Raw genomic sequence first — 24614 nt, 5'->3', positions numbered from 1 at the left:
GATTACAATGTCAGAAAAATTGAATTTCATATAAGAAATACAATTACAAATTGCTTGATTTGTTTGATGTAATTTGTTCAGTAGTATTATTTTTCTTATTTACAGTATTATATTTGTAAAATAAGTATTTATTGAATATAAACATAAATAAGTTTTTGTTGGTGATAATTAATAAACAAAAATTGTCTTTCCATACTTTCCCTTTCAATTACTCAGATGGCCCCTTTCACTATATTCTTAATATTTGCGAATACTTTACTATTTTACAGTCAAATATATACAGTGACAATGAGACCAACGTTCCTTTAATTCAATTGCATTGTATCATAAGTTTCCATTACTAAAATCTATTAATCGGTAATTAAGAACAATTTAATGCTATCATTATAAATTCAGTTCAAGACAGTATTAACATTATTTCTGCAAATATTATATAATGTCTATTGTAAATTTAGTAATACAGTAGAACCTTAATAGTTGCAGGAAAACAGGGCTAAAAATTCCTGCAAATATCGAGATAATCAATTCAATAAAGAGCTCTAATATACAATTTATCCCTACTATTTATGGCGTATATTTGATCTCTCTACAATCATCGGTCTTTTACGAAAATTTACTTTTCTTTCAGATAGAAGACACAGTACTTGTTACTCAATGATTATTTTTGACGCTTATTAACGCAATGTGACGAACGAAGCTCACATGCAAGTATCGAGGTTCTACTGTAAATTTGATACACAAGTAAGCACGTCTGTATTATAATTATATAAAACAATATTAATTAATAGTAGCCGCTTTTGTATATACATATAATTTAATTTGAATCTTACACAGTACAAATACATCTTACGGGATTTCTTGATATTGTAATCGTTAAAAAAGAATTATTATATAAATTGTTATTATATTTCGATATATTTCATACAACAGATTTCCATGATTTGATGTTAACAACTAGTATTTTTAATAAAAGAATAAATATTGAGTAACATTTAAAAAGTTATAATTTAACTAAGTGAGTAATAATAACTGATGTTAAGAGACCATAGCAATCTTTTGCAATGAAATTTGTCGAAATATATTATGAATATGTTCTTTTATATTTACATAATACACAACATATCTTCTGTAAAACTACACTGTACAAATAAAACAATACATAATGATATTAAATTATTTAAATAAAATAAAATTAAAATTAAATATTATGATTAACATATACTACTTTTATTATTATAGAAAATTTGGTTCAATTTTGCACAGTAATAATAAGTCTTTATATCAATAATGAAATAGAAAATTAAATATTTAATATAAATTTTGCATTTACTTGGACAGATTTTTATGTGATACAATAAAATAACTTGTTTCACTTATTATACTACTATTGAAAATTAGTGTATAAAAATCAATGAATTTTTCAAAAAGTTAGTAACTGTTGGGAGGGAACTTTGTTCTTATATGCTAATATTCAATTAGCTGCTCTAAACTATTCAATTTACATTATTCCTAGTCTACACCACAACCGCTGTAGACTTAAAGAACTTGTACTTTCCACTTCAACATTTCCTGCTTACTTCATTTTAAAAAACATTGTGTACTAAAATACGTAAAACGTATTAATGGGTTTCAATTAATAGTCAAAAACATCTGCAGCTTATGAAGATTCAGTAAAATATGGATACATTTTAAATTAATTATTGTGTGACTATAATGTATTGCTATTTGTTAGTAAACTTCGTATTCTTTTAGACTTTAAATATTTATAAGTCTTTAAGAACTTTATTAAAGATATTACATAAACTGACATTTAAAATATTACTAAGCAATTAATTGCTTATGCCAAAAGTCAGATAGTACTTTGTATAATGTTAACAAATAGCACGTTTATAGTGATCCATATGAAATTAATTCAGCTTAAGCTCATTATTATTATTATCATATATCTTATACCTTGAAAATTCTGAAAAATACAACATAACAAGTAATTTAACATATAATGACTGTTACATCATGTGTAAAAGTATTACGGTTATTTCAATTTCTTGATTGTAAGTAAATCACATTTTCCTTTGTTACATTGTTGACAATTCACATTATAATTATTATTTAAGAAGAAATATTACAAATTCTTTACCACTTCCAATGGCACATACTTTATCAAAACACTATACATCAAAACAGGAAGGAAGAACGTTGACATTATGTTGCATGTTCATAAGTTAACTGCAACTCTAAAATTACTCTCAAGATATTGTGCAAGAATTACGACCAACGCAACTAGTACGAGAATCTGTTATGCTACCAGGTGAACTACCTGGAGTCGATAGTCCGTTATGACCTACTCCAACGAAACGTAATTTTCGGTGATGAGAACCTAGGCTTTTACTAGAGCTCAATGACCTATTTCCATTATAACGTAATTGGGACGTAGTCGTCATTGCATAAGATTTTAGGTGGGATTTAATAGATGTAGGCAATGGAAGTTGATCAATACTATAAACTGTTGTTCTTGCTACTATTGCACGACATGCAAGTTCTTGGAGACTGAGTACTAAAAAGCAAGATATTTATATGGAATTCTTTTAGAAAGTAATATACATATATATATGTATATATATGTATATATATATATAAACACATTACCTTTATTAGATCGCCATAATCTTTCCATACCATTACGATGTAAAGCCATACGAGAAAGTTCAGAGAAACTTTCACGAATGTTAAAATCACAAAGAGGCGACACTTCAAAAAATGCCATACGATTTTTAGCTGCATATGCTTCTGCATCACGTTCTCCTACTTGCCTTTTAAAAGCTAAATGAAGGCGATTGCCAACAAGTACTTTTGGTACTCCTGGAGCATGCTATAATATTTAGAGAAAAAAATTTGTTTCGTGTTATTGCTTAATAATTTAAGTTTATTATTTTTGTATATACAGGGTATCCTACCAAGAATGGGATACTTATTCATCAATATTTATAATACTATGAAGAAACATGTTATACATGTGTATGATTTTGGAAAGTAAATATATTGCGGAAAAAATTATCCTTCCAAGGACATTTTTTTTTTTTCAAAATATTCAAGGTCACTAATGGTTGTGTTTTTTTATTAAATAAAAATAAAATTTTTTCTTTTTTATGTCGCTAATATTAATATGCATTCATCTGTGTATAATAATATAGTTTTAAATTAGTCTTAAACTCAAATATTTAAAATCAAATAAAAAATATTACAATGTTAAGTTATTTTATTGATTATAATAAATATTTAGAATAATGTTTCTCAATAAAAAAAACTTGTAAAGGTTAAACATTACATAAAACATCATTATTGAGTACTCTACACTATCAGTATTGTATTTTCACTAAAGTTTTTAATTAAATTTGCATACACAAAATATGACGGACAGCTATGATCAGAAAATCTTTCTCTGTATAATCATATTGATTCTTTTAAGCACCAATAACTTTTACTATAAAGGAAAACCATATTATTTTTTTCTTTCTTTGAATACATTGTGGAACATTCATCAATACAGTGATAGATTACTCTGGAAAACTGATAGTAAATAGAGCTTTTAAATACTGAGTTATTCAATAAGTTTTGTTATTTTTTCCATTGTAAAAAATTATTATGACACTTCAACTTTGAACAACTGTAAATATATGAATGAGTTGACAAATCTACATGAAACTTCACACATGTTCATCGAATAGTAGTACCATCTTTAGAAAAATAAAACAACGAACCTAATAGTTCCATTTCTTATTGAATAACAAAACATATTGAACACCCTATTATCTGTAGTACAATAATAAACATATTTATTTATATTCAAGAATTATCTTTCAGTACCATTAAAACCTGGAGAATCAATGAGAAGTTTTATGTTTGATTTTAAATTTGAGAGTTCAAGATTTTAAGATTATATTATTATATACAGATAAATGCATATTAATGTTAGTTATAACATGCAAGAAGAAAAGTAAGTATTTTTATGATAAAAAAATATTGACATTTTCAAAAAGTCTGAAAAAACTTAATTTCAAAGTAGAATTTTCCTTGTATCACAGTTTCTTTTTGAAACGTCACAATTAAAAAAAATAATTAAGTGACCTATTTCTGGTGGAACACGCTGTATAATAAAACTGAATCAAATAGAACAACACAACAAATTTGATATACAAATAATATGCAATTAAAATAATATAAAACACATAATATATTATAAAATTACAATTAAAAACGTTTAATTTTCATGTACCTCTTCAACTTCCTTCAACCATCTGTCAATGCCATCGAAAGACCATTTATTGGTAATGTCATAGACTAAAAGTATACCTTGTGCGCCACGAGAATAAGACCTGATTATTGTACAAAATCTACCTTGACCCGATGTATCCCAAAGTTGTAATTTTACTCTTTTCCCATCCAGCAGGATAGTAGTAGTCTTATACGCTAGAAAAATACATATTTCCTTATTTATTATATACATGTACACATAATTTACATAGTGTATTAATAGTTATACCCAATGAAAAAGTTACTCAGAAATTTTACTTTCAATATATGTATAACTATATAAAAAAAAGATATTGTCAAAGATCACACTCTTGTTGTAATAATGTAAACAAATTTATTAATAATAACTGATGTTTTAATAGTAATGGAAAGATAAACCAAAATATAACAATAGAATTTTTAGAATATAATTAACACATTTTAGTATAAAATGATGTAAATTGAAAACAAAATATTTTGTAGTGTTTGCTATGTGGTATGCTAGAAAAAAGGTTAAATGAATTTGAATACAATGTAAATAAACTGTTTGAAGATGGAGAAAAAATAGATAAAAAAAATACCAAAATTAAGTAGAGATATGAAAGATAAATTTGAAAAGAAAAGATACCGCTGCCGCTGCAAAACGGAGATTCGGCAGCACCATCTTCGAGTCCACTCAAGATCTCTTGCTTTCCGACATCACTGTCACCCACCAGCAGAAATTTGAGGAGGTAATCGTATTGTTTTTCTTGTCGAGGCTTTGTTGTTCTGGCCTCACCTGCAGCCATAATATTCCTGTATTGCAAACCCTGAGCATACTGCAGGCAACCCTATAAGCACTGATCTCCCCTTTAATGTTTTCCGTGTGTAGGATCCGTAAACGGATGTACTTTTCTAATGAATCTTTCTCGCCGATCAAACCATACCGCACTAAACATTAAGTTCCTTTAGCGTGTCGACAATGCTTTTTCTTGTTGTTTTTTATCAACGGCTGTTCTACTTTTATGCAAAATCATAACAAAACAAGGATGGTGTCTATTTTCCACTGTATTATTCTCCTACGTTTAATTACTTTGCTGAGTGCCGCTGTCATGAATTTTCGAAGGTCAAGTACGTTCGACGAATAACCACAAACTAATAAGGCGGTTATGTAATGGACGACAACTGCTTTAACAAAAATTGACCACAACAGTCCAGTTTCTATGTTACTTAATTATTAATATTAATCACATTTGCAGCATTCAAAAGTTTTTATAGTAACAATTAAATTTTAATTCTTAAAGTATTCATACTTTTGATAATTACTATCATTAAGTTTGATTGTAAAATGAAAACTACGTTCAATTTACAATCAAATAAGATTTATTACGCGTAAATTAAAAATTTAAATAAGTAATAAATATTTGAATAGTTATTTAAAGTATTTTATTTATTCACTATACACGGCAAAATCGTAATTCCCTATCAAAAAAATTATTTAATTAAAGCTGAAACAAAATTTATATAATATTGTTGAGTACCCTATTTACAATTTCAATGCTTACTTTCTGCCTGATCAAGTAAAAAACGATGGTCCTTCATTGACTGGGCTTATCGATCTAATGAAATCGATTAGGATTTAAATTCTGTAAGTAACCAAAGTTGGTTACAAAAGAACTAGTTTATAACGTTTAATTCTAAATAAAGTGTTCTGATTGCTGTATTTTATTAAAATATTAAATAATACCGAAAAAGTAGCGATAAATATATATATATATATATATATATATTTAAATAATTTTTATATTTTATATTGCAATGTAAAATAATTTCATGTTGTTTCTTAATGCATCTAAAAAAAATATAAAAACCGTTTCTGTTATAAAAAATTAGTTTTCCTGATTAATTTTATATGAATAATATTTATTGTTAAAAGTTTTATTTAAACAATTCTAAATTTTATACTGTTTAAAAATGTACAATTGAAATGCTTTATATTCATATTAAAGAAATTAATTCAGGATTGGAGTAAGTTTTAAATGTGTATAAAATCTAAAAAAAACTATATAAAGCTGTACTTTGCCATTTAGACTTTCATTGATAATTTATGCAATTTTGTGAGTTTTATTTTTTAACTATTTGAATAACATCTTCATCGTGCATAACATGCTGCAATCCTACTCTTTGTGGTGAATACTTCGTACTTGTACCCTGAAAAAAGTACATCAATATTTTTTAACATATTCTCAATATTTTATTACAAAATTTCACCTATTTCCTTATAAGGTGTAATATGAATAAATCTCTTTTTAAGAAAGTGTATCAAAAAGCTAAATTACAATTCATAAAAACATACATTTGTTTATCTGTTTTCAGATATGTAAAAATATGTTTCAATTTTAGTTTTAGCAAACAATGTGGTTATGAAAAATAAAAGGTTCTAATGTGTGTGTGTATGTATGTACACACGCATATGCATGTATATTAAGAAGCATAATTTTGAGACAAGGTGACAAAAATATCAATTACATTTTAAAATTACAATTTTTTGTTTATCGGTTAAGTGCTGTCAAAAGAACTAGTCAAACTCCTAATACCATATTATAATAAACAATTTGTAAACTTTGTTTTTCACTAAATGATTGAACTATTTTGGAGTTTATTAATTGAAACAATGAGTTCTTTGCTTTAATGTTAAAAGATGATTAAGATAAATTTAACTTTTATTCATATTTAACATAAAAATCATAGTAACACTAAATTCTCCAAAAAATATTTATATTGTCTATTATATACATTTTTGTCTATGAAGTCAATGTTCTGAGTAAAATAATGTTGCAGTAATGAACACATCAAGATATATAAAAATTGATATTTTTAATTAAAATAAGATTTATAATCTTTTATCTCAAAAAAATATATATTGGAATTGTAAATGTAATTTTTAAATTTGAATTGATTATTATATTTTACTTTTATATCACAATTTCTTATTATATCTTTTTATACTGTCTTTGTCCTTTTAATGAACATTAATGTCTATCAGAACATATTACATCATCATTTAATGGAATATAACTGAGTTAAACCATATTTTATAAAAAGAAACAAAATAACAATTGACAAACAATATTCCAGCTAACATAAAAGATAATATGTTCTTTTAATAAGTTATTTGCCTGATGCATAACATGAAAATAATTGAACTCTATTTATGCTTTTATTCGCAATCTTATTTTGCAAACCAGTGAATTTGCAAATAGTTTATGGATAAGACTTATAAAAAAATATGCTACTTTAATATTAAAAGAAGTATGTTATTTTATAGTCAATGAATTTTGTTCATACTCAATATAATACTACAAAAAAAAGATCATGTTATTTAATTTAAGAAACTTTCTAATATTTTAATGTTTTAATGATAAAAGTGATTTTCAAAACTTTTATTTTTATAAATTATTACCTATTCAAGGTATCATTGGTCGCTGAGATAAATGGGTCTGTATCACTACCAAAGTCTATTAAATCCTTCCATGTGAGAAGAAAGTTTTAGCAGTTTTAGCAGTTTTAGCAGTTTTAATACAAATCAAGATGTTTTTTTCTTTGAGAAGATAGTGCTACAGGGGCATTTATCTCAAGCAACAATGGTAAATTTGAGTTTATAATATCATTATAGGTCTTTCAAATTTATTTGACATTTTCAATCTAAATCCAATTTAATGTTTACTTAAGTTTTTTCCCTACCAATTTAGCACTTTAATTAAAGACAAGTGTTAAATAAAATCTTGATGATTAGTTGTCATAAACAACCCATTATATAAAAACAGCATGATGATTTAATGTCATCAGCTAGGATACATAACAATATACTATTTAGTGCTATTTTTAAAACACTACATAAAGATGCTAAGACCACATAGTATTAAGAATCATATAGGACATGAACTGTTATATTGTCTACTTTATACAGGATATTTCAGAAATAGAATATTTTACTTACCATAAGGATAAAAAAAAGTTATAAGAATATGGACCCAAATATGTTTCCTTTTTCGAATTGTAATCTTTTTTTCTTTACAACAGAGTTTTGTGACAATTCGTTAAAGAAATTGCTGAAAATGATTTTTTCTGTAGTAATACATACCTCGCGTTGATATATCATGAACTATCAAGCTGTTAACACAATACAATATTGAAGTATTTTCATAATAGTAACAAAAGTATCATAAATGAAAGTTCCTAGATGTCCTTATAAATCTAGAGATTCTTTTCTATTAATCCACCAATTTATATAATTATTATTAAGAAATTGCCCAGCAGTGCTACTAAAATGTATTTAAACTTCATCATGCACAAACCATATATGATTGTATATTTCCAATAGAACACACAATGTACATAGATTCTGTTATCAAGCTGATTTATCCAATCACAAGTTCTATTATTGTTTACTTTTAACAAAAAGAAAATGATAATGATACTTATAATTTTAAACTTGACACAAATTCTTGCCAAACTTTTTTATACACAAAAAATGATTATAACTTGAAAAGGAAGCATTTTCAGGACCATGTTTACATAATATATTTTTATCCTTACAATGAATTGAATGTGTTCCCGAAGGTTGACCATTTATTTCAAAAACACTTTATACCTATATGTTAATAATAATCAAATACTATCTAATATATAAGTGTCGCTGAAGATTTTATGTTAATATTTTTTAAGATATAAGAAATATGATTCTTACCCAAACAAGAGCATATTTAAATTGCTGAGCAAGTGTACGATGAATGGCATGGCACACATGTTCCACAGTAACGCCTTTTCTCAATATCAAACCATCATCAAAATCAGGTGGTTGTCCAGGTTTCTTTGTATATACTCTTATTAAAGACAGGTATTCCCACAATGTTTCAAGCAAGAAGTCTAAATTCAACTTCATATTACAACTACAACAAAAATTATATAAAACATTTAATTTATAATAATTATTTTAATTTTTAATTAAAGGATATAGAAACTTGTTATAAAAATAATTTTTATATGGAAAATATAATATATTCAAGAACCTTACCTAACTACTACACTATTAGGTTGCCTAGCAATTCTGTCCACTTCTTCTATTGATATTTGATCTATTTTATTATGTACATAGAGGCATGGCAAATATACTCTGTTGGCATTAATCACATCAATCAATTCATCAGCACTACAATCTTCACGAAATAAAACTTCTGCATTAAAAATCTTATATTCATGAAGGATCATTTGAACTAATTTCTCATCTACTTTTGTCAATGGACATGTCGAATTAAAAGCCAATCCACCTCCTTTCTTTATTTTAAAATATATGTTTGGCTTTTTCTTATTAAGCCGTATTCCAACTGATTCCAATTCTTTTTCTAAAAGTTGTCTTTGTACATCTTGTTTAGTAGCATCTAACATCATAAGAACTAAATCTGCTGTTCTGGCAACAGCAATCACCTGTCTGCCTCTTCCTTTACCCTGAAATATTTATTCACATGCATAAAAATTAACTAAACTTACTATTTTAGTTATAATAGAATATTACAGTGTGTTAATCAAAATCTAACATTGTAATTACCTGTGCTGCACCCTCAATTATTCCAGGAAGGTCTAGAAGTTGAATATTAGCTCCTTTATATTCAATAACGCCAGGGATACAAGTTAAAGTAGTAAATTCATAAGATGCTGCTTCAGATTCTGTATGTGTTAATGTATTTAACAAAGTAGATTTTCCTACAGAAGGAAAACCTATTAAAGCTACTCTGGCATCTCCTGATTTTAATACATCAAAACCCTCCCCTTTTTCAGATTTTTTTCCAGGTTCTAAAAGTTGTGATCTATATTTTGCAAGTTTTGCTTTTAATAATCCTAGATGATATTCAGTTGCTGAAAATGAAATGCATATACCAAATTAAAAGCTTTAAATATTAAATAGTAGTGGAATCATGTTAATATATTGATACATATTAAAATTTTGTACTTTATATACAATTGTACTTTGAAATTATTACTATAAAGTTTAATTTTATTTATAAAAAAAAAATCAAAGTTTTAAATAAATAATTCTATATTATTGATAATAAAAAATTTATTCTAATCATTATATTATACACACGTCTAATGTCCGAAACAAATATTTTTCTTCAGATTATCATCATACTTATAACCTTCACAAAGAATAATATTCTTAGATAGATATCTTTATTTATTAATAATTATTATAGTAACATTTCATTATTGCTATATTATGTACACATTTTTTCAGTAGAATATAATAAACCATAGACGACTGTAACAAAGAATATGCAAATATGTTTTTTAAATCAATTTTATTAAAAACTTGGCATACTATACAAAATATTTAAAATTCTACAAAATTTTGTTTAAAAATATTCAGTAAGAGAATTTAATTAAATTTACTAATATTCTATTATTCTTTACATATGTCATAAAATTGACGAATATAAGAGTATTTCAAAATATAGTTAGAAAAGAAGTTATAATTGAAAAATGTACAAACCTTTATTCTTTTGTGTTCGAGCAATTTCTTTTTCAATTTCAGATATTTTTTCTAATATGCCCATTCTGTATTTAAAAAGCTAAACAAATTTACATTTACAAAAAAGTACACACCGTTACGCGCGGTGTACGTACAATGTATAGCAATCTGTATGTTATGTATGCATGATAATCTATATATATTTAGCGATACTTACCATAAACAATAAAATAAGTTGAAGGTATTCGCACTACAGATTTCTGATAACACCATCTAGCGGGTTAACAGCGTTTAACAATATCATCTATCTCAAGTATGATCTGTAAAAGTGAACCTTAATTTACAATGGTTTATGACTATTCTACTTGGTGGCTTGTGGACTTTTCGTGACTCTTCTTGGTTAAGTTTTGTACCTTCCTTAACACATTGATTAACTAAGTTTGTTTCTATAAAGTCATATATATTTAGTCATCATGTACGACGATTATAATGAGGTAAATATTAGTTAGAAAATAATGAGGTAAAATTATTATTACGGTAATGAAGTTAATATTTACACAATTTTCAGTACGAAGCATACGATGAATTTGAACAAACAGACGTTCATAATGAACAGTATGACAGATTAATATACCGTCAAGTACCAGAAGTTGTACGAAGTTTTCTTGTATTCTTACGAAATTGCATAAATGAAGGAATGATTTTTGAAATACAAAGTCTTTATGAAACATCATATCCGAAAATTTCAGAACAATTGTTTGATAAATCTTCTTGGCCAGACGCTCAAGCAATTGCACATATAGTTGACAATGATCCCGTATTCCTTACTCTTTACAAAGAACTGTATTATCGTCATATTTATGCTAGAATGCAAGGACCAACATTAGAACAACGTCTTGGTTCCTTTTATAATTATTGTGAACTTTTTAATTACATATTAAATCCAAATATACCAGTTCAATTGGAGTTACCTGATCAATGGTTATGGGAACTTATTGATGAATTTATTTACCAATTTCAATCTTTTACACAATATCGTGCTAATATATCCAATAAAACACAGGAAGAGATTGATAATTTGAATGCTCATAACAAAATATGGGATGTACTTTGTGTTTTAAATGTTTTACATTATTTGATTGACAAGTCAAAAATCAAAAGTCAATTAGAAGTATATGCAAGTGGTGGAGATCCAGATTCAGTTGCTGGCGTATTTGGAAAACATTCTTTATATAAAATGCTTGGATATTTTTCTCTTGTAGGTTTGTTACGCTTACATTCTCTTTTGGGAGATTATTATCAAGCTATCAAAGTGTTAGAAAATGTGGAACTATATAAAAAGAGTGCATACTCTCATGTACCTGGTTGTCAGATATCAACAGCATATTATGTTGGTTTTGCATACATGATGATGCGTAGATACGCAGATGCAATCAGAACATTTTCTGGTATTTTATTATACATTCAGAGAACAAAGCAATTATTTGCAACAAGAAATTATCAGAATGATCAAATTAATAAGCAAACAGATCAGATGTATCATTTATTAGCTATTTGTCTTGTTCTTCATCCCCAATGTATAGATGAAGGATTACAGCAGGCACTACGTGATAAAAATTATCATGAAAAAATGTACAAAATGCAATATGGAGATCTAGTAGAATTTGAATCATGCTTTCTATACGCTTGCCCAAAATTCTTGTCCCTCACACCACCAAACCCTGACAATCCAAGTGAAGACTATGTTCGAGAAGCAATCAAGCATCAAACTCAAGTCTTCATGGATGAAGTAGTTCAACAGAAAATGTTACCAACAATCCGTTCATATTTAAAATTGTACACTACTTTACCATTAAGTAAACTAGCCACGTTTATGTGTAGTAATAACAGATCCGAAGAAAGTTGGGATTTGGAAAAGGAAGTTAATACACTAACTATTCATTTATTGTGCTTTAAACATAAAATGAAAAATATTGTTTGGACAAAAGGTGCATCAGGATTAGATGGAAAGTTTCAATCTGGCTCAGAGGTAATTTTTTTTATTAATATAATTAACTATAAATAAAGTATAATAATTTTATAATGCATATTATTACAGTTGGACTTTTATATCGATCATGATATGATTCATATAGCAGATACAAAGGTGGCACACCGTTACGGTGACTTTTTTATTCGAAAAATTCTTAAATTTGAAGAGTTAAATCGAAAGTTACATCACATAAAGATTTAACTGTAATATTAAAACCATATTTACTGAAGAAAAATAAAATATTGATTAATAATAAATGTTTTTATTATTTTTATTAAAATACTTTACTGTGTGTAATTATAAGTTTGACAACATTATAATCAGTCATTTTAACAGGCACTTTAAAGGCACTACAATACAATAATTTTGTACAAACATTTTGTTTTAGGAAGAAATATAGAATATGATATTCCCTACCATTAAGATAAGATCAACTTATTCTATTTTATTATCGATTTATAAAATATACAAATTTAATTTTTGATATTCTGAGAATAACCATGACTGACAACTTATGACTTGCTTTAATTAAAAGAAATATCAAACAAATAAAATATTTGCATCTTTTTAATATTAATAGTTTTATTGTCAAAGAACTTTCATCATTAAATATACTTTGCATGTTTTTAAAAATATTATATTTAAAAGTAATATTTGCAAATATATATTTCTATTTTTACAAATTATGTAATAAAAAATTGATTGTTAAATCATATTGGTACTATTTTTATCTACTTTATCGTACATTACTCTGCATGCTGCTGATAAAATGTTAGGCTGAAATAATGTAGATGGTACTTTTAAGCTATGAAGATAATGAAAGAACCGGTTTCCTCTTTTACCATTCATGTTAGCTCTGCACTCTTCTGCTCTACATATTGTTCTTACAGATGGAAGATAATCTGTAGATACAATTCGACGATCGAGCAATAAAGGCGTGGTGTGTGATAATGCTAAATTTATTCCTGTATTTAGCTTTTTTTTTAGTGTGATATTATTTTGATACTGAATTCCATCATATTCATTTAACTGATCTTTATATGTAACTTTTTTACTTAGCCATTCAGCTATGTTTAAACATATATTATTTGAAACTGAATATGAAGCAGTGTTCTCGGTTAAAGATACACTGGGTTGCGTTTTTATTTGCCACAAATTTAATGCAGTATCTTCTACATCAATTAAAGATGACAATAAAACTATGTTATCCAATTTACTTGCTACATCGTTTAATACATCCTTCTTATAGCTCATTACTTTTCTGTCTGCTATATTTTTTATTCTTTTTCTTTTACTTACTTTAATTGCTGGTTTATACAAGTAATGACGCATATTTTGCCAAAATGAGTTTGTAAAAGTTATAGATTGTTCTGATATTGGTGTTGGACTAGATAGTAATAAATATTGTAATTGCAGTATAGCTTTGCGTATATCACCAGTTTGCATCAGTTCCTATGGGAAAAAAATTCTTTGATGAACTACTACATTCTACTATTTTTTTATTATTTATTTAAAGCTTAGTACATTATGAAAAATGTAAAAGTACTATATATAAATGCGATAGTACCAAAGAATTAAAAAAAGTTTTTTTTTATTAAAATATGTGCCAATAATACTTACTGTTATGTAATTATATGGAAGTTTGTAACCAGTTTCTGCTAATGAAATCAATTCTAATAAAGCAAACATTCTATTACCAACAGCACTTTGAAAATAAATTCTATTTTGTTCAGGTGCTATTTTATTCAAATGTGGACAAACATCTCTACATGTCATGACAATTGGACGTTTTGTATTTGATGCTAATTGATATGTAGCAGAAGTGAAACCTTCATCTTCTTCAAACACAAGATCAATGTCTTCTATAAGAATAAGAGAATTTTGTGATATCTTCTTTGATACAATTACATCGGAAATTGAATTAAAAAAAGCAGATGTGTTCTTCTCATCTTTAATCCGGTGTGATTTAGTTGCTTCTTCCATTTCTTTTAAGAGTTTTTTTCCAGTCCTTCTAGATGAAGCATTTACTTCTAATACACTAAACAAAACAAGATTCCTTTTGTATTACTACGTATAATTCAAAATATTTAAATTATAGATTATTTAAATATTAATGTTGCATACTAACGTATAACCAAATTCTTCTGCGACTGCATATACAGTAGCTGTTTTTCCACTTCCGTGTGGTCCTAGTAATACAGCAACTTGATTATTTTTATTAATTCTTGAACAGCTACTATCTGATGAATAAAATTCATCTCCACTACTATTCTCATTTGTAGATGTTCCTTTCCATCCAATTAACCATTCTCTTAACTTCGCAGCAGCTTCTTCATTTCCAACTACTTCTTTAATATTTTTTGGTCTATATTTGTAAGTCCAAGTACAACTTTCAATTTGATTTGTTTCCTTTTCAGATTTAACTATTTCTTTTTTTTCTAATTGTTTATTTTTTTTAGTTTTTACCTTTTGAGACATTGTTTTATTAGAATGTTCATTAATAATGAATAAAATAGTATCCCATATTTGTCTTACATCTGGGCAGTTTTTTTCCATTTCTGTTAATACTTCTTGAACTTTTGGTTTCTTAATATGTTTTGATGGTTTTAACTTTATTTCAGAAAAATCTATTATACACTTATAGTTGCTTAGATTTAAACTTGGAACATATTGATTAAAAATCTTTTCTGGAATATTAAAATTATTCATTTCATCACAACATAAATTACTTAATTGTGTAATGTGACTAACACTCGGAAATGGTAATACATTATAACCATTTACTTTTCGGTCTATACTTTTATTTTTGTCTGTTATATCTGACTGTAAAAACAACTGTCGAGCTGCTATAATTTCCGGATCTGGTTTTTGTCGTTTTGTAAATAAGGGAGCCAATTTATCAGTTGTCTTTCTTTTCGAATTACTATCAATAATTGTGCAGTTTTTTTTATTCCATTTAACTTCATTAACATTTTCTAAATTAGTACCAATACAGTTGATCAAATTTTTATTTTGAGTCAAAGTGGATTTGTGTTTACGAGATATTATTTTAGGTTTATTTTCAAATTTAGTCTTTAAATGTTTGTTATTATGCATTACAATACCATCTACAGCACATTCTGATTGTTCAAATTCTTTTAATTTTGGTTTTACATGCTCATTTAGCTGCTTTGACACATTATTCTTGCTTTTATTTTTTAAGGATAAATCTTCTGAACCCATACTTTTAATTTTTTCAGATTTCTTAGAATTTTTCATATTTATTTTAACTTTATTCTTTGGCAAGAATATTTCTTCACTGCCACTAGCACCTGTTTTTTGAATAAAAAGTATTTAAATAATTGAATAATATACGTAGAAATAATAATGAATAAAAATTAAAGAATCAGCGATCAAAGTGTACAAAATCATTGCCTACAACCAAAATATAATTCGGGAGACTTCTTTCTTTTGTTTCTTCATATGTAATAAATTTGCCACACTATGTACTGTACTCATTATTTTACTATAATTATTAAATTATAAATTACCTGAGGAAGAATTTTCATCCTCATAACTTTGAAGTTTAACACGTAAGGACCATCTGCGTTCATTGCTGTGCTGTTGTTGATTATGGTTTCTCTTTTTATATAATGTACTAATATTTTCCGATCCTATGATATTAATATTATCTATTTGAGACAAATTCAAATCTGATATATTTTTTTTATTTAGTCTTATTTTATTGTCCGAATTTGAACTGTACACACAATGTTTAATAGAATTTTCTGCCATATGTACATCAGCCTTGACTACGATAGTGGACATATTTGATATACTTGTCTGTACTAAATCTACAGGTGTTTTGCTATCACAAATAAAATAAAACAGAATACAAAGATATTATTAGTTTTTTATTTTTTTATTTTATTAAAAAAAAAATACTAATGTTACCTAAAGTAATCCAATAAATTGCCATGTGGTTGTTTTTGATTTAAAACAGATGTGCCTACATTATCTTTTTTTTCTTCTCTTTTAAAAGTTTTTATACGATTTTGGATAATTCGTTCCATTTTTTCACCTTCCTCTATCTGTAACAATTTCCTTTTAGAATATCCTTTTTTATCTGCTAAAGCTATTAGTCTTTCTTTAGAACGTTTTAATTTTTCTCTATATTCTTCAGAATTTGTAGTATTTGTTTCCTCAGTTTGAGAAAGAAATTTTGTTGGTGATTGCATTGGTTTATTACGACTCATAATAATTTGAAAAGCATTTGATTCCTCATGATAGTATTCATTTGTGTCACTAGAGTCAGTATTTTGTAAGTCTATAATGTCAATATCATTATTATTTTTAAATACACTATTTAAGCTTATATCATTGTCCATATCTTTTTCATTTCTCAATTCTGCCTTATAGTTTTCAATATTGCTTAAGGAATTTTGAAAATTTTGTTTTTTATTTCGATTTGTGAGTTTATTCTTAAAGGCATCTTTTATTTCTAATGATAAATAATCTACGTCTTGATTTTGTAATTTCTGTGATGATAATTTTGATGAAGAAGAACTTTTAGGTATTTCATGTGAATTTTTATCTTTGTCTTTTACCTTGGTAAATAAATCAGGTGTTTTATCAATTATATCATCATTACTTTCTATAATATCACATATTCTTTTTCTTGTATTTATTCGCGTTATTTTGCTTTTAACACGATTAGACTTTTCTTTCGAACCTTTTTTAGATTTCGTTTCTTCTATCGTGTTACCATTAGAACATACCGTACTTTCACTAGATTTTACTGTATCCACAAAATATTGTGTAATATTTTTCATTCTTCATCACAACGCAAAAATAATTACAAAAATACAAGAAGGATTATAAAAGTAAGTAACTTAACGTTTATTCTTCTTACAAAGGTAGTGTAAGATTTTGGCGCCATGACACTATATGTTGCTACTAAACTGATTTGATTGCAATATTGCCGCCATTTGCACGGATTTTTGTTGGCAATACATATACTGGAATATTCGTTCCCGCTTAAAAGGAAAATCACCAGCTTCAACACCTATAAAGTTTGTTTCAAAAATAAAAATTTTTGAATGTTGGAATAAACAAATAAAATATAATTTATAGACTGATGTCACATTGTATAGAATATTTACTAATTTAGTTTGCACATTCATACATAGTAAAAACGTGCTGCATTAAATAAACTTACTATAAATAAAGCATAGTTCTCAACAAGCAGGTTTCCAAACTGAATGATAAAAAAACATTACTAGTAAAACAAACAAATTGCGAAGCTAATTAATACATATATGTGATTTGATTAGTAAAGCTAATTAATATATATTTTACAATTTAATGAAAGAATATAAGAGTTCAGCATTACAAGCGATTACTGATAAAGTGCAGGCGAATAACATATTTTATGTGTCCGGTAGTTGAAGGACAATCTACAGTGCTCAATGGAAAACGTACTTTTACATTTTCGGCACAAAATCTGTTATAAACTACAATTTTTTCTTTCTGATTCAAAAAATGTATTGAATTTGTAGACATTCTTGTTAAATCAGTTGTTAAACAATCAAATGCAATTAAGTTACGAATTGTACATAATACTATCAACTGATCGGCACAAAACTCGTTAAAACTAAATACGTTACTACAAAGTTTCGATTGGTAAAATGTAAGTTACTAATGTTATTCTATCAATCGGAAGCCTTTGTACCTCTGTGACATATTGTCTAGTTCTGATAAGTTTTATGCCATAACTGTTGAAAAGAAGTCAGCGCCATTTATGGTAAGCCACGGAAACTCAATGTTTTAAATTTTTATTAGGGAGCCATGTTTCTTTTTGACTCCGATTTTGATTGAAAATGTGGGTGATTTGTTTATTATGTTTACTTGCTTTAGTTTTTTTTCCAATTAGAAAATTATATTTAAAGCTATATAAAGAACATAAACACGTCTCTGTTCTTGTTTTTGGAGATTTGGGTAGAAGTCCTAGAATGCAATATCATGTAATATCATTTGCAAAAGAAGGGTTTAAGGTAGATTTTATAGGTTATCCGGGCTCATTGCCATTGAAAGAAATAAGAGAAAATCCTTGCATACGTATTTATTACCTTCCGCCTCCACCAGAATTAGACAATAGTATGTTAACAATTTTGTTATGCATTTATAATATGCTTGGCTAGTTACAGTTAAAGCAAATTGTTTTGTAACATATGTTTCATTGAAAGTCTACAAACCGCAGATTGTAATAACATTAATGATTTAAAAATATGTTTGAAATTTAAAACATTTTTGTATATTTCAGAGTTATCTTTTTTTCTACACTATGTAATAAAAACATTATGGCAAACCATAACTCTCTCATGGGTATTGCTTCGGAAACCTATATCAACTCATATTTTACTACAGAACCCACCTGCAATACCAACATTCCCAATTTGTTGGTTCTATTGTATTGTAATGAATTCACAATTTGTTATTGATTGGCATAATTATGCTCATACTCTTATGGCACTTAGTTTAAAAAATGACCACTTATTAGTAAAACTTGCAAAAGTAATTGAAATATATTTTGGTTCTAAAGCACAAAGTAATTTTTGTGTTTCTAGAGCATTCAAGGAAGATTTAGAAGTGAAATGGCAAATCAAGTTAGTATTTCTAAATATATATTTAACTTTATAGTAATTAATAATTTCTTAATAATTTATTTTTGTTTAGAGCTGAAGTATTATATGATCGCCCAGCAAATGAATTTCATTCTATATCATTATTAGAAAAACATATGTTTTTATTAAAATTAAGTAAAAAATATAATATATTTAAAGGTTCAAAAGAAAACTCAACCATATTTACAGAATATATATTAAATGATGTACACTTGGCTTCTGACAGACCTGGATTTATTATATCCAGTACAAGTTGGACTGAAGATGAAGATTTTTCAATGTTATTAAATGCATTGCAAGGTATTTATAATTTTTTCTAATATATTTCAAAAACAAAGCCTCACATTATAAAAATGGTATAAGACACTACAATTTATTTTAATATGAGGAATTTTTGGTTTGTGACACAATTTTGAAGTAGTTTATTATTTATTACAAAGACATTTCTTCATTGATTAATTCAGTAATGAAATGTGAAGATCTTGAAATATTTTATCTTCTATAGAACATTATTATTTATAATTAAAATACGTGTATATATTTTTCCAGAATATGAAAATGCAATTGTTCAAGATATTTGCCACCTACCTGATTTAATCTGTGTAATAACTGGTAAAGGTCCTTTGAAAGAATTTTATATGTCTATTATAAACTTAAAAAAATGGAAGCACATTACAATTATAACACCATGGCTCGAAAGTGAAGATTATCCTAAAATACTAGGTATTCAAGTGTAACACAAAATATATTCTGTACTGATTTTTATATATTCCTATTATTAAAAAATGTAATTTTTATATAAAGCCTGTGCAGATTTAGGTATTTGTCTCCACACATCATCTAGTGGTTTGGATTTACCGATGAAAGTTGTTGATATGTTTGGATGTGGACTTCCAGTTTATGCATATAATTTTAAATGGTAAGTAGAATAACAATTTTACTTTTTCTAATATCTTACTTGTTACTTTTATCATTTTTGAAAAATTGTAAAATTTTTATGTAACACCTTATTTATTATAATCATTTTTTTAACGAATGAATGTTTTTATTTAAGTTTCTATTTTCCAGTTTATCAGAACTTGTTAAACATAACGAAAATGGAATGATTTTTTCAAATGATAAAGAATTAGCAGCTCACTTAAAATTATGGTTTGAAGATTTTCCCAATAATGGTTTACAACGCACATTAAATGAAAAATTCCGAGGAAAACTTCGTAATTTTCAAGAAAATCGGTGGCACGGTAATTGGACTTCTGTTGCGTTGTCTCATTTCAATGAATAATTTGTAACATATTTATTTTGCACTTGTGTACATTTTTCTATTTTTTAACTTACATTAAAAACCTTTTTCCTTATTTACATTAGTTTTAACATTTTTACTTGTGATTATGATATTTTTATATTACTAATACAGTTTTTATTTTTTTCAAAAACAATAATATAAAATAATTGACTATTAAAAGGCAAATGTAAGTTTAAAATTAGAGTAGTATTGTTATGAATGTTTGGCTGTATGTATTTTTTGTTATATTAACATATTTTTTTCTAACAAAAGATGAAGATGTTTTTGGCCTACAGACGTTAGATAAAAAAATATTTTTAAACAGTGGGAATCTGTTGCTCTGCTATTAAAAGTATGAGATAGAGCATGTCTGATATATGCATAACTTCTTAAATTACAGTTTGCTGCACATTTGTAAAATTTAATTTTACTAAGCAGTTAAAAATAACAAAGAATTTTAATTCATTAAAAAATAGAAGATCAATGTCAGTTTGCAATTTTAAATCTTCTTTATTTAAATTTTTAACATTAGTTTTACATTTATTAAAAAATATTTATTCAAAGTACGAACCGGTTTTATATAAAAAATCATCTGAAATATATGAAAAATCAAATAAAAATTATATTGAAATTTCTAAAATGCAATTATTTTGTTTATTTTTTCAAAAGAACAGGATGTAGTTTTTTCAGAGAAATTATGTTTAATTAAGAAATAATGTAACATGTTTGACATAAGTCTGGTTTCTTAGGAATATATACAAAAGGAATGTTTTTTAATTACGGCCAGTATAATAAATTCAATTATATCTTTTTCAATTGAATTTGTTATATCAGCCAATCCAGTGATAATCATACTTTTAACTATTTTGTTTAACATTTTCACCAAAGTTAGTAATTTATCTAACAATGATCTAATGACTTTAGATTTTGCATCAGTCACCTGTTTTACAACATATCAGTATTAAATCAAAAAGTATGAAATAGATACAAGAAATAAAATATTTCTTGTAAATCTTTAAGAAACAAAAGAACAATATTTGTTTAAATTTTTATTAGTGCAACTGACATATCATACTGTATGAATCATATGTACTTTGATCTTTGTAAAGTATTTAAAAGTTTATGTTAAAAAATATATATGGAAATATAGATTATAAATTTAAAGAACAAATTTCAAATCAGGTACAAATTACTTAAACTAAAAGACGTTCAATTTCTTGCTGTATAGCTTGAATTTGTGGTTTTAACTGTGAGCCTTCATTAACTGTCACCGAACAAGCAACAACAGGTCTGGATACTCCACAAGCACGACCTAATGCTTGTTTACTCCTAACAAATACATATGGAACATTTTTATCTTCACATAGTAACGGCAAGTGTAATAAAATTTCTAATGGTTCTGCATCTGCAGCCATTACAATAAATTCTGATAGACCACGGTTCAATGTCTTTGTTGCTTCATTAGCACCTTTTCTTAATTGTTTATAATTCATTGCTTGCTGAACTAAATTTAGAATTTTTGCAGTTAAAGTAGCATCAGCTAAAGGATATGCTTTTGGATTAACTTCATCACCCTATATAAAAGAAATATTAATATTTAGAACATTTTTATTTAAATTTAAAAATATTTTATAAAATATAATCAATTACAGATTTTATTTAGGATAGTAATGACATTAATGTAACAGAGTTTATTTAAATAATATTCCACGTGCGAAACATAACCTACAGTAGAATACGTGGACATAACAAAATACGTAATAATAAAATACTCACCATTTTGTACAAAATAAGTTATTCTTGACACTTTTCTGTGAAAAATATTACTATTCGGCGAGAATGAGCAACCTCTCCGCGATTATTCTTAAAAATCGCTTCACGGAGGAGCCAAACACGAGAGCGTATTCAATTCACGGAATATTGATACAGGCAACCGCCGCGATGAATGCTTATACTCCCGGACAATCCCCCATTAAATTTTTAACTGGTGGCGCGTAAGTATGTAAACATGAATTCTATATTTTTTATTAAACTGTTTTAAAACAATTTTTGCACATAATCGAAGAAACTGATGAAACAGCTTACCTCACAGAAGTTAAATAAATAAAATAATTAAGCACAAATGACTAAGTTCGGTGAAAGTAATTATATTGTGTTCGATTAAAAAAGACTACATATAAACAAAACCACAAAACTACAATAGGGTCGAAACGGCAAAGTTAGAATTATATAGTTATAAAAGCATATATAATTATAGTTTGCTATTGATTTTTGAGGAAAGATGAACTATCTAGATGAAAATTTTAAACGTATAAAAATTAAACAATTTTTTTTATTCGTTATTCGTTGAATAAAAATTAGAATTAGAATTATAGAGTCAAATATTTTACAAGGAACAGATACAAATTTTATCGTGAAATCAAATAAACGTCAATTTCATTCGTTACATTTATTCAAATAAAATTTTGCCCATTTCTGTTTTAAACTTTGTTGAATTTCTTCATGTTTCGATCTACTGTGCATTAAATGTATAATACATTTCTCAACAGAGTTGTAGTGGATTAATGAGATTTTTTACAGTTACGTACCCTAGTTCTGTTTATACATAATTATTACACAGTATAATTAATTACAACTAAGTTTTTGTGATTAGAAAATGAATGCAATTATATATTAGTTCCATTGATTAGTTACTTTGTGATATTATTAATAAAATATAAACGTTATTAAAAGAATAGTGGCAAGTAGTAATATTATAAATATTAATTTATAATATTTTTTAACAAGCTAAATATTGTAATTATTAAGTTATAAATGTAGTAATGTAGAGGAAATATTATGATCAGTTGAGTATTGATATATGTGGTAGATATTTTATGTTTAAATAATAAAAAGAGCATCAAGTATCTTCTCCAATCGCGGGGCCAAGCAGTCGAAAAGTCCCTTAAAACGCCAGTGGCTATTGAGAATCAGTCCTAGATATTTCATCTGGGATTTCACCTTGACCTGGAGTCATCTACCCGGATCACGGGGGTTGATAATTCCCGCTGAGGTGAATATGTGACCAGCACTTTGGTTTTTATGGAGCGTCACCTCGACACCGATCCCCCTGATTTGTTTGATGACACGCCGAGCACCATTTTTGGTCCGCCAGATGACCTTCTTCCAGTTGTCCCTAACGGTCAGCACTAATGTGTCATCAACATAACACGTGACGCTTTCCTTAACGAGATGTAGATATCGGCATCGCTGAGCCTGGCTGGCCAAAGCACCTGGGGCCCACTTTGACAGACGCTCCGTCAAGTGGATGTAGCTCTGCTCCTAGAGCCGTCAACTTGAAATCTATGAGGAGCTTAAAACTCGTTAGCTCTACTTGTAGATTTCTGGGGGCACGTGTTGACATAATAGTAGGATTCTCATATCTATGGGAAGCATATTTATTACATAGATTTTATTGTTCTTGTTACAAGCTTCTTCGGATTCAATTTATTATTCCCTATCCCTATTTAATCCGAGTATTGAACGACGAGTGACTCGGGTTCATATCCTTGCTGAATGTTGGAATGATTATTTGGAAATTCGAGATGGTTTACGGTTACAAATAGCACTTCTAAATTCTTGAAGACAGAAAAATCTTTAAGAAAACACATGCTCCGCGATAGAGCAGGAAAAATAAATAAGTTCTTTAATGTTGTTATCATGTCTAGAATATCGGTCTGTCTTGAGCAGTGAACCATTGTATCTTGAGCGATCTTATCCGAAGAATTTTTAATTATTTTGTTTATTTTGTTTTTCATTGCCTTAATATTTATTCTTATTTTAGTATTGCAAGCTACAATT

The 24614-nt window shown here is 26.9% G+C and overlaps 7 protein-coding genes across 10 annotated transcripts; 2 read left to right on the top strand and 5 right to left on the bottom strand.

Moving 5' to 3' along the window:
* Positions 1 to 1233: 1233 nt before the first annotated feature.
* Positions 1234 to 5433, bottom strand: Rab40 (RAS oncogene family member Rab40). The gene is made up of 4 exons (XM_076312311.1): positions 4919 to 5433; positions 4274 to 4467; positions 2647 to 2869; positions 1234 to 2554 (listed from the first exon to the last, which is right to left on the bottom strand). The coding sequence occupies exons 1-4, from the start codon at positions 5076 to 5078 to the stop codon at positions 2247 to 2249; spliced, it is 885 nt and encodes a 294-aa protein (XP_076168426.1). The 5' UTR covers positions 5079 to 5433; the 3' UTR covers positions 1234 to 2246.
* Positions 5434 to 6336: 903 nt separating this feature from the next.
* On the bottom strand, positions 6337 to 10954 carry LOC143146866 (developmentally-regulated GTP-binding protein 2). Its single transcript, XM_076311574.1, has 5 exons — positions 10820 to 10954; positions 9878 to 10185; positions 9347 to 9777; positions 9020 to 9221; positions 6337 to 6480 (listed from the first exon to the last, which is right to left on the bottom strand). The coding sequence occupies exons 1-5, from the start codon at positions 10881 to 10883 to the stop codon at positions 6394 to 6396; spliced, it is 1092 nt and encodes a 363-aa protein (XP_076167689.1). The 5' UTR covers positions 10884 to 10954; the 3' UTR covers positions 6337 to 6393.
* A 132-nt stretch (positions 10955 to 11086) lies between these two features.
* Eif3l (eukaryotic translation initiation factor 3 subunit L) lies at positions 11087 to 13102 on the top strand. The gene is made up of 3 exons (XM_076311573.1): positions 11087 to 11292; positions 11367 to 12827; positions 12897 to 13102. Exons 1-3 carry the CDS (start codon positions 11272 to 11274, stop codon positions 13029 to 13031), a joined length of 1617 nt encoding a protein of 538 aa, XP_076167688.1. The 5' UTR covers positions 11087 to 11271; the 3' UTR covers positions 13032 to 13102.
* A 295-nt stretch (positions 13103 to 13397) lies between these two features.
* Elg1 (enhanced level of genomic instability 1) lies at positions 13398 to 17757 on the bottom strand. Its single transcript, XM_076312971.1, has 5 exons — positions 16764 to 17757; positions 16361 to 16677; positions 14959 to 16141; positions 14451 to 14868; positions 13398 to 14282 (listed from the first exon to the last, which is right to left on the bottom strand). The coding sequence occupies exons 1-5, from the start codon at positions 17639 to 17641 to the stop codon at positions 13536 to 13538; spliced, it is 3543 nt and encodes a 1180-aa protein (XP_076169086.1). The 5' UTR covers positions 17642 to 17757; the 3' UTR covers positions 13398 to 13535.
* LOC143147600 (uncharacterized) lies at positions 17665 to 18457 on the bottom strand. 2 transcript variants are annotated; one of them, XM_076312983.1, is made up of 3 exons: positions 18291 to 18457; positions 18028 to 18066; positions 17665 to 17874 (listed from the first exon to the last, which is right to left on the bottom strand). In XM_076312983.1, the coding sequence occupies exons 1-3, from the start codon at positions 18369 to 18371 to the stop codon at positions 17665 to 17667; spliced, it is 330 nt and encodes a 109-aa protein (XP_076169098.1). In that variant the 5' UTR covers positions 18372 to 18457. The 2 variants fall into 2 exon arrangements, with proteins under 2 accessions (XP_076169098.1, XP_076169099.1); XM_076312984.1 differs by lacking the exon at positions 18028 to 18066.
* Positions 18458 to 18688: 231 nt separating this feature from the next.
* Positions 18689 to 23063, top strand: LOC143147598 (chitobiosyldiphosphodolichol beta-mannosyltransferase). 3 transcript variants are annotated; one of them, XM_076312980.1, is made up of 7 exons: positions 18689 to 18965; positions 19132 to 19474; positions 19545 to 19792; positions 20042 to 20215; positions 20297 to 20411; positions 20561 to 20733; positions 22427 to 23063. In XM_076312980.1, the coding sequence occupies exons 1-7, from the start codon at positions 18689 to 18691 to the stop codon at positions 22435 to 22437; spliced, it is 1341 nt and encodes a 446-aa protein (XP_076169095.1). In that variant the 3' UTR covers positions 22438 to 23063. The 3 variants fall into 3 exon arrangements, with proteins under 3 accessions (XP_076169095.1, XP_076169096.1, XP_076169094.1); XM_076312981.1 differs by lacking the exon at positions 22427 to 23063 and adding an exon at positions 22003 to 22214; XM_076312979.1 differs by lacking the exon at positions 22427 to 23063 and having other exon boundaries at positions 20561 to 20851.
* Positions 21442 to 22708, bottom strand: Hoip (NHP2-like protein 1 hoip). The gene is made up of 2 exons (XM_076312982.1): positions 22551 to 22708; positions 21442 to 22348 (listed from the first exon to the last, which is right to left on the bottom strand). Exons 1-2 carry the CDS (start codon positions 22551 to 22553, stop codon positions 21968 to 21970), a joined length of 384 nt encoding a protein of 127 aa, XP_076169097.1. The 5' UTR covers positions 22554 to 22708; the 3' UTR covers positions 21442 to 21967.
* Positions 23064 to 24614: the final 1551 nt, after the last annotated feature.

The sequence above is a fragment of the Ptiloglossa arizonensis genome, chromosome 5 (assembly GCF_051014685.1).
Source record: "Ptiloglossa arizonensis isolate GNS036 chromosome 5, iyPtiAriz1_principal, whole genome shotgun sequence".
Classification (NCBI taxonomy): domain Eukaryota; kingdom Metazoa; phylum Arthropoda; class Insecta; order Hymenoptera; family Colletidae; genus Ptiloglossa; species Ptiloglossa arizonensis.
Note: the sequence above shows the minus strand (reverse complement) of the source record. Positions and strands in the feature narration are given on the sequence as shown.